Consider the following 11369-nt stretch of genomic DNA (forward strand, 5'->3'; position numbering starts at 1 on the left):
TTTTTTTTTTTTTTTTTTTTTTTTTTTTTTTTTTTTTTTTTTTTTTTTTTTTTTTTGCTGAAAGCTATTGAAGAAAAAAAATTTACGTACAAAAATTACATACAGAAAACTACTGAAACTTTCTTTGTTCTTCTTTGTTCTTCCCGGAGAATGAACGGACGTGAGAGATCGGAATTAATAAAACGGTATCACAATTTCACTGCAACCATAGTCGTCTGAGTTTCCGACGGAATCCTGCGGCCATGAATCTCGAAGAAGCTTCAGGAGCACTTGGGATTTCCGTTTAACTCGCTCCGTACAATCGCTTTGCACCAGCAACAACAGCTGTGTGAAAATCCCTGCCGCCACCGCCTCCCGTCGGTTCTCCTCCGACGCAGAGCACAGCGATACCAGAGCTCCGACTGCTGATTCCGTTGCTCTGTCTGAGATCTTCAGAATGACTTTCACCAAAAGCGGAACTGTGAGCGCGTGAGAGGCAAACGCGTCGTAACCAGTTGGAATTCTGCAAATGAGTTCGATCGTTGCTAGGGCTCTCTCCGCGTCGTACTTCTCCAAATCGGGGAATCGGTCGATGAGAATCTCGGCGGCGCCGGCGGAAACCGCCTTGTGCCTGGTTTGTTTCACTAAACAGAGAGCGAACAAGGCCTTAACTCCGACCTTCACCGCTCGCGGATACGCCGTTGGATCTCTGAGAATTTCGACCACGCCTTCGAATAGTTCGTCGATAGCGCAAATTTGTCCTCGAAGCTCGGACGCTCGAGTTCCTGCAATCACGATTTCAATCAACGCAGCGGCATTGATTCGGACTTCAATCGAAGAATCAAAAAGAAGATGTGACAGGTAACCAATCCGTTGCGGATCAGACGCAACGAGAACGCACTCAGATTCCGTGAGCGGCAACATCACAAGCAACGCGAGCGATTCGCGGCTCAAATCAGGAGAAACCGAATCCGAATCCGAATTCGAAAACACAACATCAATAAGAATTTCACGAGCATTCAGAGAAGAAATCAACGACCGATTCTTCTCCGAGTCACGAGCAAGTCCTTTCAACCGCCGCACAGCCGAGATTCTCGAACTCGAACCACTCGATTTCGACGAAGCTTGGCCAAGCAGAGACCGAACCAAAGACGGATCCGCCGGTTGCTTCGGTGTCGGAATCCGCTCAACGCCATAAGACCGATTCGCAACGCACCACTCCTGGATAAGGCGTCGCAACGTATGGTTAGGGATGAGCGTAAACTCCGTAAGCGGAGCCCTAGTGACCGGACACGTAGTGTTGCCGGTGGCCACCCATGACTCAATACTAGAACGGTCGTAGGTCTGGCCAGTGCTAACCGTAACCGGATCGCGCATGAGCTCGAGAGAAATCGGGCACCTGAAATGGTAAGGAATCTGCACGCTCAAATCCAAGGGCTCAACAACAACACTTCCAGGCATGTTTTCCTAATCTCTCTGCTTCGATTCTTTAATTCAAAGAGAAAATTCGTCAAAAACAAACAAACAGGTGGGGGACGACGGTACACAAACAAACACAGAAACCACAAATACTAATACTAACAAATCTGAGCGCTCTGCAAATTTTCAGTGTTAGCTTTTCCTTTACACTCCCTTTTTTCCTCTTTTTCTCTCTGTGTTTGTTCTTCTTCTCTCTAGAATTGAATGGAACAGAGAGACATACCCAACAGGTAAAAGATAGAGAGAGTTTAGAGAGAAACAAAGACTGCTTTCTGCGTACTCTGTTCTTCTGCCCCTTCTGCGACTTGCCCCTTATCTGACTTCGCCCCCACACGTGTGGTGCAGGAATTTCTTTTTCTTTTTCTTTTTTTTTCCCCCTCTGACCTAACCATGGTTAATTCCGGGTTTAGTTAATTAGACTGGTGGGTGTGTTTAGCAATTTTGGTCAAAAGTGAAAGAAGTAGGAGTGTTTGGATGTGGGTTCCACCATTTACCTGTCCTTGGAAGATCATATTCTTCTCCCTGTTTACATCAATCCTCCTCTTCTCTTCTCTTCTTTCTTGCATTTCACGACAATGAAAGTCGGCTAGTTTAGAGAATGATTATGAGTTTATAAACAAAGAATACTCTCTCTATTAGTAACGAGACTTTTTGGGAAACCTAAAATAAAGTCACGAGAGCTTATGCTCAGAGTGGACAATATCATACCATTGTGGAGAGTCGTGTTCATCTAACATTTACCTACAAATTCAATCCATATTTCTTCATCATTGAGAAAATTTGCAAGTTTTTTTTTTTTGCCTCCTTTAATCCAACTATTTCCTGGCAGGTTTGTTTCTATCGTGTTTGCTCTTTTTAGTAGTAATTAAAATCCTCTTGTTCGTGTTAGATTTATATTCCAAATCAAATGCTTATCTTTGACGGATCGTTTTTTTTTTTTTTTTTTTTTAAGAATATTACATCACATGAAGTAAGGAATTCAAACGGGAGACCTTTTAGAGGGATGGGAATAAATGGGTTATCTTTGACGGATGATATTTTTCTTAATAAATTGATGATCTTTCTTTTAGAATATTACATCACCGTATATAGCAAAGAATTCAAACGTTCGATCTTTTTGAAAGAGTGGAGATGCTACAACCATTTATATTGTCTACATCACCAAAGCTTAAGTGATAAGCATTAGTTTCTCTTTACGAGTTGTAGATTGACTAGCTCTATATCTTTTCGAATAACTTAGAATATATGAAAATAAAAACAAAAATCGATTACAAAGAAGTGTTTCTCTAATATTAAATTTGTTACTAAAGATGTGAGATTCTACATCGGTGGGAGAGGGGAACTGAGCATTCAGAGTGGAAAAAGTGTCGAAATCTCTCCCTAGTAGATGCTACAAAAGTGTTGAAATCTCTCTCTAGTCTACGCATTTTAAAACCGTGAGGCTGACAACAATACGTAATGGGTCAAAACAATTGGTTCGAATTATTAGAAATGGTACCAGAGTCAAACACCGTGTAGTGCCATTAAGGATCCTAAACCTAAGGGGTGAATTGTGAGATCCTACCTTAGTTTTAAAAATTGTGAGATTGACAACATGTAATTGGTCCAAACGATGGGTTTTAATTATTACAAATGGTATTATAGCCAAACACCGAACAGAGTGCCAACAAGGACCCTAGACATAAGGGGTGAATTGTGTGCCAGCGAGCAAGGACCCTAGACCTAGACCTAATTGGTGGATTGTGAGATCTTACATTGGTTGGAGAGGAGCGTGAAAACCTCTATCTAATAGATAATTTTAAAATTGTAAGGCTAAAAGGGTAAATAAAGGAAAAATGTGGGGGCTTTTGTGGAAAGATATAGTTAATAGGGAGGTAGGGCAAACCATGATTTTGTTTAGGTGAAGGGAATTGTGTTTGCTATTATTAGAGTGAAAGTAGAGGACAGTCAAAGGTCAAAGAGTGAACAGAATGTGTGGGGTCCACCTTTGTCTCACACCGCCTTTAAATTCTTCCTATCTTTTATTTTCATTATTATCTATCATTTATCATCATTTTATTTATTTCTTTATTTATTTCTCATGTGGGTAATAATATTATTCAATGCTTGCTTACCACTTCAATTTCTTGGGTCCCTCTTCCCACATAATCAACCACCTTCCTTGTCCAACACTACTTACCACCTTCCTTATCCATCGATTACGAGGTTAGTTAAATTCTCGAGCTACAAATCTCTTCCTTTAAGTAAAATTATCGACTTAGTTAGACTGGGTTTTTGATTTCTTTAAGTGGGTAATTTATAAAAATGGAAAAAAATGTAACTTACACCATTAATATATACTTTAGAGTTTACTTGTGAGTGAAGCATTGTCGAGAATGATAAAGAGACAGAGTAAAATTTTTGTGCACAGTGTGATTATAGTCTAAACAAATCTTCATCGAACTATTAACGATGAAAATATATATTTATTTATTTGGGAATAAAGAAAGGAATAGGAAAAAGAGAGGAAAATGGAGAATTGAAAGGAAAGTGATGAGAAGGAGAAGGCGTGAGGATTTAGTTAGAGAGCGTGAGGCGGCAGGAGCCACGCTTGAGCGTGACCCGGTTGTCTCCGGTCAACCCGGCAGTATTTGGTTCTACAGCTCTTACACTAAAATCCCCACTTCCGCACGTGCTCCTGCTCTTCCCCCAATTCTCGTCTCTCCCCACTTCACACGTGTGCCCCCACTTTATTCCTTCCATTTATTTACCTTATCATCCCCCTCTTAACCCACTTCCACAAATGTCTCTCTAATATTCACTCACTTCAAATATTTTTTTTTTTAATATTTTAAATATTTATACATTCTCGTTAACCTCACGATTTTAGAATATTTCGTTTCCCTCTCAGACCAGTGTAAGATCTCACTATAACAGCTCGACCCGACCTCTAACATATATTATCCTCTTTAGACTTTTCCTATTGGACTTCCTCTTAAAGTTTTAAAACCCGTCCTCTAAGGAGAAGTTTCTATACCCTTATAAGGGATTTCACACTCACCATCCACCCCTCTTTGGAGCCATCGTCCTCGCTGACATACCATCCAGTCTCTAGCTTTACTAGTAGATATTGTTCCCTATAACCCGGTCCCCACAAAGCCCTATTCTCATAAACAATTTAATTTTTAAATAAGGAGAAAAGCTTAAAATATTTGTTATTTTAATTACAACCTTAAAAAATTGGTTTCATGTGAATGGCACAAGCGGACACAACTCATTCACATTATATATATATATATATATATATATATATTATATTAATTTTTAACATAATCTTTTATGAATTCTTTTTGAGATTCCATTGGTGGCTACTATATTATTATTATTATTAATTTGAAAATATTAATGATTTTTTTAATGTGAAATTTAAAATTAAAACAATCAATTTTCTTGTTAACTTTATCTCTTGAGTGGTGAGTGCACCTCTTTTGAATAAGCTTCCACTTTTGCACATTAAATAAATTTAATTCAAATGGACCATTTAGTGAATAAAAAAATTATCCCACTTTATTTATTTATTTATTTATTTATTTATTTATTTATTTATATTAAGTTAAATTACAAATTTAATCCTTTGCTTCTAAAGATGTTAAATAAGTCACCACCATGAAATTTTTTAAAAACATCAATGAACGGAGACCCATCTTTAAAAATATGATAACTCAAACAGACTTACAAGAATCAACAAGTCGTAGCTTCTTTGGTGGGTGGCTCAATCATATCAACTTCAAAATTAAGCGCGTTTTGCTTTGAAAAATTCTAAATTTCGAGAATTTCCCAAGAAGCATGTGAGTGAGGACCAATCACGTTCGAAGGACCCGTGTTGGAATTTTCACTCTTGAAAGTAAAATGTAGGTAACATGACAATGTCGTAAGAGATGTCGAGAAATGCTTAGACCATTAAGTGCAATTCAAATCCTAGACATGAAAACGTCATATTAATTATATTAATATATATGAAATTGTTTATATATAATTTATTAATTATATTAATGACTTTTATAATTGGATATCTAGTTTGCTTTCCATCGTCCAAAAAAGATCAATCTTCTAAAGATATTTTCTTAAATAATTCAATTTTAAAAGTTTTTTTTTTTAAAAAAGCTAATTTTATTATCGACGTTATAAATAATTATTATTTGCAAATATCTGTAAATTATAATTTAAATTAAGATGATTGAGACGACCGAAAAAAATAGAAACACATTAAATTTTTTAAAATTGAGGGAATTATTTTTTAAAACACATAAAAAAGAAAAAAAAATTGTTATTCAAACTTCAATAATTGAAATTGGCTTTCCACGTGGGACAGCGTATGTGCACCACGTGTACATGTGGTCCCTTGCTAAAGTCCAAATATCTACAAGAAAACAGCTGGAATTTTTCTATTGGCAGTTTGGGTTGTCCACGTCGACTTTTTCCCATTCATATTATTATTATTATTATTTATAACAAAATAAAAATAAAAATGGAAAAAGGTGGCTTTGGCCTTGCAAAATTATTGATGGCATGCACACATTTAAATATAAATAAATAAATATTTATTTATTTATTTTAAAAAAAGGTGATTAGATTTTTCTCATAAAAGAGTTTGGTGGGGCCCTGCGGCGGAAAGACGACACGTCGGCGTCAATTCCTTACAATTAAAAATATATTAAATAATACAAAAAACACACTTTTAAATTATTATAGAAATTATTATAGTTTGACTTGATTTGACGATCTTTGTCATCGCCAAAGTTTGGTGGTGACACCTCATCCATTAATTCAATATTTCATAAATTAATATTATAAATTAATTAATTATTTTATGAATATTTATTAAAACATATGACAAAATGTATTTTAAATTATTTTATCACAAATTTAAAATTCATAATTATTAGTGGTATGCTTTGTAAATTTAAATTTTAATAGAAGGTTAAAATAGTCTTTTAAATAATTCCTCCCTAAGTCACTTTTGAAGCTAGTAAAAAGTAAAATAAGATAAAAATATAAAAATTAATTACTATGTGGGGAATAAAATTACATTTTTAGGTTTCTTGAGCTGTGCACTAATTAAAATTTAAGTCAACAATGGAGGGCTAAACACAAATTAATTGGTTTATTTATTTATTTATTTTTATTTAATCTATTTTTACTTTCACCTACCACTCCCGCGCATCGATTTTGTAGCTGCCAATAAAGTAAATTATTTACGTGTCGTATTATTTGAATAAACGAAAAATACCAAAACGTTTGAATTCACTGCTAACATATCGTGACGTTTTTATTTCTATTTCGGTAAGCAGTAAAAAGACTCGGTTATTCTCTATCGTGAACTTTAAATATGAGTAAAAACTATAACTTTTACGTTTTGTATTATTTGAAACGTACCACTATGTACATAACTTAAAAATATTGAAGCACCGGTTTTACTTTTAACGTTATAAATTCAAATGAAAACTTTATTCTCGTGGCATTGGACTTGGTTTTGTTCGAGGTTGTTGTCGGGTAGGATCGACCCATATTAACATTATGGTTGGTTCAGGTTTAGCTGGAATGTTTAGCTCTACTAGAGGGTCGTTAGCTAACTTTTGATACTGTTTGATCATATAGGAATGGTACGCATAGACAACATTATTAATGATTGGAAATGTTATTTATAGGGATGAACTTTCGTTGTTGGAGGGTTGCAAGACGTTTCCTTTTACAAGATTGACACAAACAAGTATCATTGCTAGTATGATACAACGTTTGTTTTCTGTTCAGATGGTACATGAACTTACAGGGCGTATGACGGGAGCATTGATAAGGCTATGGAGCAAATTGTTCTTATGTCGAGATCTTAAATAAATATTTATTTGAAATTTGATTCATTTATAATAATAATAACAACAATAATGAAGAGATCAGGATTTTGCTTGATTTGGTTGTCCATTGACCAATTTATTGCTTGGATGGGTGCTGAATTATTTGTTGCATTAAGTAGGGTCGGGTCGATCTCTCTGATGTCCCATATTGGTTGGGAAGGAGAACTCCCTAGCAGACGCGTTTTAGAGCTTTGAGAGAAATCTTGAAAAGAAAAGTTCAAAGAGGATAATATATGCTAGCGGTTGATCTGGGCGTTAAAATCTCTTTACTAGAAGCATTGTTACAAGTAAATTGTAATTTAAAATTAATTTATACGCAAATAATAATAATAATAATAATAATAATAATAATAAATAAATAAATAATTTTATGGTATGATTATCTTACGTGGTATTTCGAAAATTGAAGGGGAAAAAGAATTATTTGTTGGAGGAAGGAGATGCTATCGTCGCTCTAGATCTGCGCAAGGAATCGAGAGGTTGTTGTGGACGCGGGGAATGTTTGCCGGCGTTCGAAATTTGTGCGATGGAGTAGTTCCTGGCGTTACAGATCTGCAGAACGGTGTAGTTTCCGGCGACAATGTAGATCATTGCAAGGAGGAGGAAGAGATGGAGAACCAGTCGGCAGGTTCGAACCGCTATGAATTGCCGAAATCCTGCAAGGTAAGATAGTTATAAATGTTCCTGGTATGCCTCGGCTCGACCATGGCCAACTTTCCTTTTCGATAGGTTCAAATCCTCTGAGATAAGTTTGAAAACTGTTAGATATGATTCAAAGTATTCAAAATGAAGATATGATTTGAAGTAGTTGAGATATGATTCAAATATTCTAATATTCAAACTACCAAGATTTTAGGAGATTTTAGGAGATTGTTAGTAGATTTGAATTTATCTAGATTTGCATGATTTACTATTTCTGGTACGGTGTATTAGGTATAAATACTGAATTGTGTAACCCTCTAGGCATCAAGTCGGTAGACATTAATAAAGCACTGCAGCTTCTATCTATTCTCATCTATTCCTATCTCTTTCACTCCCTCTTTCCAACAAAAACAACTTGAATGGATTGTTAATATGATATATAAGATCATTACAAGAAATAGTACTGAAATATTGATTTCTTGTTCAATCCTGTAAATTGCATGAAAGTAGGATACTCTAAACTCGGGATTCTATAAGTTTCATAAACTGTTCTTGATGGAAAAGAAAAAGTGATTGAAGGATCCCTTAAATTAGGTTATGAATGGAATTCTCTCGTTCGCTGAGATTCCATACAGCCCTAGTATAAGGAGTTGGGATTTACACACTTTAAAACACAATCAAATACAATACTGACTTAAATATTCCTGAGTGAGAGGAGAATGACTGCTCATGCTGCAAGTAGTGCGCCTATCAAACCAAACAATTGAGCCATCTGCAATTTGATTCACCACAACTGTTTCCATTTCTACGGCTGCACCAATCGCGGCTCCAGTTATCTCATCTATAGAAGGGTATAGAATAGTAGTAGGCTTTTTTTGATCTTCCGCCTCAGGTTACTCACAAGCCCCAAATGTCATATTTCCCTGCATCGTTCGTTCATCAAAATTTTAGACAGCTTCTGTGCTAAAGAAATAAATTCTTCTCACCCATTCTGGTTATGCAGACCATTTTTTAGTCATAATTGCCATTGTTTCCATTTTAGATTCAATCTAATCTGTCAGAATCTTGGCTTTTGTTCTTATAGGATATGCAAGAATTGGGTAGATGTTGAAGTAAACAGAGAGTCACTTTCAGCATGTGCTCATAGATTGTGTCAAAGAGATACTCTTACGATGGCAAGAATGAGTTCCTATACTGATTTTCAGTAGTAATGGCTAACCTTGCAATTGGAAATGGTTGGACATCCACAAATAGACTGACCGTTCGATACATCAACGGCTTCTGGAGCTCCTCCCCCATCACTTCTCTGTGATATACATTCCAAATTGAACTATGTTTAGTCTATATCATTGATAAGTTTCAAAGGAATTTGAAGCAACTGATTTTGTTGGCTTAGTTTTGTGCTTGATTACCTTGTAGAAGTCAACAGCAATGAAGTTAGGCCATCTTTTTCCTGCTGCATTATAGCAAGTGTTCACCATGTTGAGTAATGGAGCTGAGTTGTCCTTGCAAGCCGCAGGGAAATTTGAAGCACTTCTGAAGAAATTTACGATTACGAGTGACCTTGAAGTCGTGTTCATCGGTGTTGATTCTCCTCGGTTTGGGCATGAACCTGCTTTCATTCCTTCATCGCCATCTGTATAAGGATTGAATCTATAAGAAAAACTATTGGATTTTGGATTCAGGAAGCTTTATTCAGTGTGGTGAAATAAGAAATGACCTTACATTGGTTTTCTACCATGTAATTCCATACGTATGCAATTCCTTCAGAGGCTTCTTTTGCCGCTTTGGAAGTAAAAACAAGCAAGCGTTGGTTTTTCTGGATTATGTCACTAACAGTGGGCCAATCTCCACCATTCTTAGGCATACGTGATACTGGGAACCAGAATTGTTTCAGACCAGCAGCAGCAAACACATTAGTTAGTCCGTTTGGTGCCGTGACATAGTCTTCGATGATAATGGTGACGATTTCAGAAGGGTTTGCTCCAAGAAATGCTTGGAACTCTTTCAGAACCTCAATGGCTGGTTGCTGGGCATTCAAAGTTTTGCATGAACTTGTTCAAGATATCATAAACAAGGAGAAATAATGGCATATTGAGGCAACATTCAGAACACAGAATGGCAGTCTACAAATTGGACACTTACGAAAGCTGTAAAGTCGTGGCATTTGCCTTCGAATGAGTGACATAACCATATATCATTTCGAAAGTCATACGTATCAAGCATAAATCCTCTGACTCCATTCTGCAAAGTGAAAAGGTTTCGTAGTACAGAGGCTTAGAAGTTATGAATAATCAATAAGCAGAAACGGAAAGGCAGTAACGTACATTGAGCTGGCTAGTAATGGAGCCCTGTTGATTGGTAGGAGCAAGAATCGGAGTCCCAGTTTCAGACTTCGCCCCTAATATGGCGAATGAATTGTGGGTCGTCAACCATGTGTATTTATTAAATGGAAGACCATTCACCTGCTCCAAAAGTTCAAAAATAACCCGAATCATTATAGCTACATACGGTTAAGAATGAAAAGCTGTGATAAGCTTTGATATCGTGTTAAGAATGAGAAACATGAGTTGGATAAAAGTCCTTGAAACATAGTATTCAGAGATTCTCATTTTTAACACAGACCTTTGAAATTGGACTGATCGGCTGGATTCGAGTGCAACGCGGCCGGATATTGCCGTTGGCAATGCAAGTCTGGCAATGCAAGCCGGCGTCGCAGTTACTATTAAAAAGACACGTCCCACCCTCCTGCAAAAACAGAGGAACCCAAACAATTGCAGCTGAAAATCCCAGAGTCTCGAAAAAAGGAAAAGAAACGAAATGGGTGTTCGAACCTTGCGAGCTGAAGAAGAGTGGAAGAGGAAGATAATGGGAAACAGAGTCGCCGCCAGAAGTAATCTCCGGGAGAAACCAGGACGAGGCATTTGGTGGAGGCGAGCGAGGGGGCGGTGTTTGGAGCGATGGAAGGCGAGTTCCTGTAAACAGAGGACGCTGAGGCTGCGATGTAATGGACTCAATATGGCGCGCAGAGGCTTACAGGTATTTACTCCACTCACTGTCACGCCTTACCTGCAATTTCTTTTTAATAAAGAAATTTATTTATTGTAGTATTTTTTTAAAAAATTGAAAAATACTTCCTTATTTAATTTTTTTTGAAAATAACTCCTTAAATAAAATGTTTCCTTGTTGAGTGGTAGTGCCAACTAATAATATTGAACTTCTTAACACACTAAAATTATATATATATATATATATATATATATATATATATATATTTAATGCCGGTGAATTTTCCGTATAAGGATAACGGCAAGACAGGTAGATAAGTTTTTTTTTTTTTTTTTTTTTTTTTTTTTTTTTTTTTTTTTTTTTTTTTTT

At 36.3% G+C, this 11369-nt stretch overlaps 2 protein-coding genes across 2 annotated transcripts in view; both read right to left on the minus strand.

Moving 5' to 3' along the window:
* Positions 1–58: 58 nt before the first annotated feature.
* Positions 59–1763, minus strand: LOC111447739 (U-box domain-containing protein 26-like). Its single transcript, XM_023087056.1, has one exon. The coding sequence runs from the start codon at positions 1438–1440 to the stop codon at positions 175–177; it is 1266 nt and encodes a 421-aa protein (XP_022942824.1). The 5' UTR covers positions 1441–1763; the 3' UTR covers positions 59–174.
* Positions 1764–8404: 6641 nt separating this feature from the next.
* The window catches only part of LOC111447198 (PI-PLC X domain-containing protein At5g67130-like), a 4416-nt gene continuing 1451 nt past the window's right edge, over positions 8405–11369 (minus strand). Inside the window, exons 2-10 of the mRNA XM_023086238.1 lie at positions 10826–10966; positions 10617–10771; positions 10319–10456; positions 10137–10235; positions 9717–10020; positions 9404–9627; positions 9211–9297; positions 8879–8914; positions 8405–8815 (exon numbers count right to left, since the gene is read on the minus strand). Coding sequence (XP_022942006.1) covers positions 8885–8914; positions 9211–9297; positions 9404–9627; positions 9717–10020; positions 10137–10235; positions 10319–10456; positions 10617–10771; positions 10826–10966 — 1178 coding nt within the window. The 3' untranslated portion in view covers positions 8405–8815; positions 8879–8884. The remainder of the gene's footprint in view (positions 8816–8878; positions 8915–9210; positions 9298–9403; positions 9628–9716; positions 10021–10136; positions 10236–10318; positions 10457–10616; positions 10772–10825; positions 10967–11369) is intronic.

This window comes from Cucurbita moschata, unplaced genomic scaffold, assembly GCF_002738365.1.
Source record: "Cucurbita moschata cultivar Rifu unplaced genomic scaffold, Cmos_1.0 Cmo_Scf00009, whole genome shotgun sequence".
Lineage (NCBI taxonomy): Eukaryota > Viridiplantae > Streptophyta > Magnoliopsida > Cucurbitales > Cucurbitaceae > Cucurbita > Cucurbita moschata.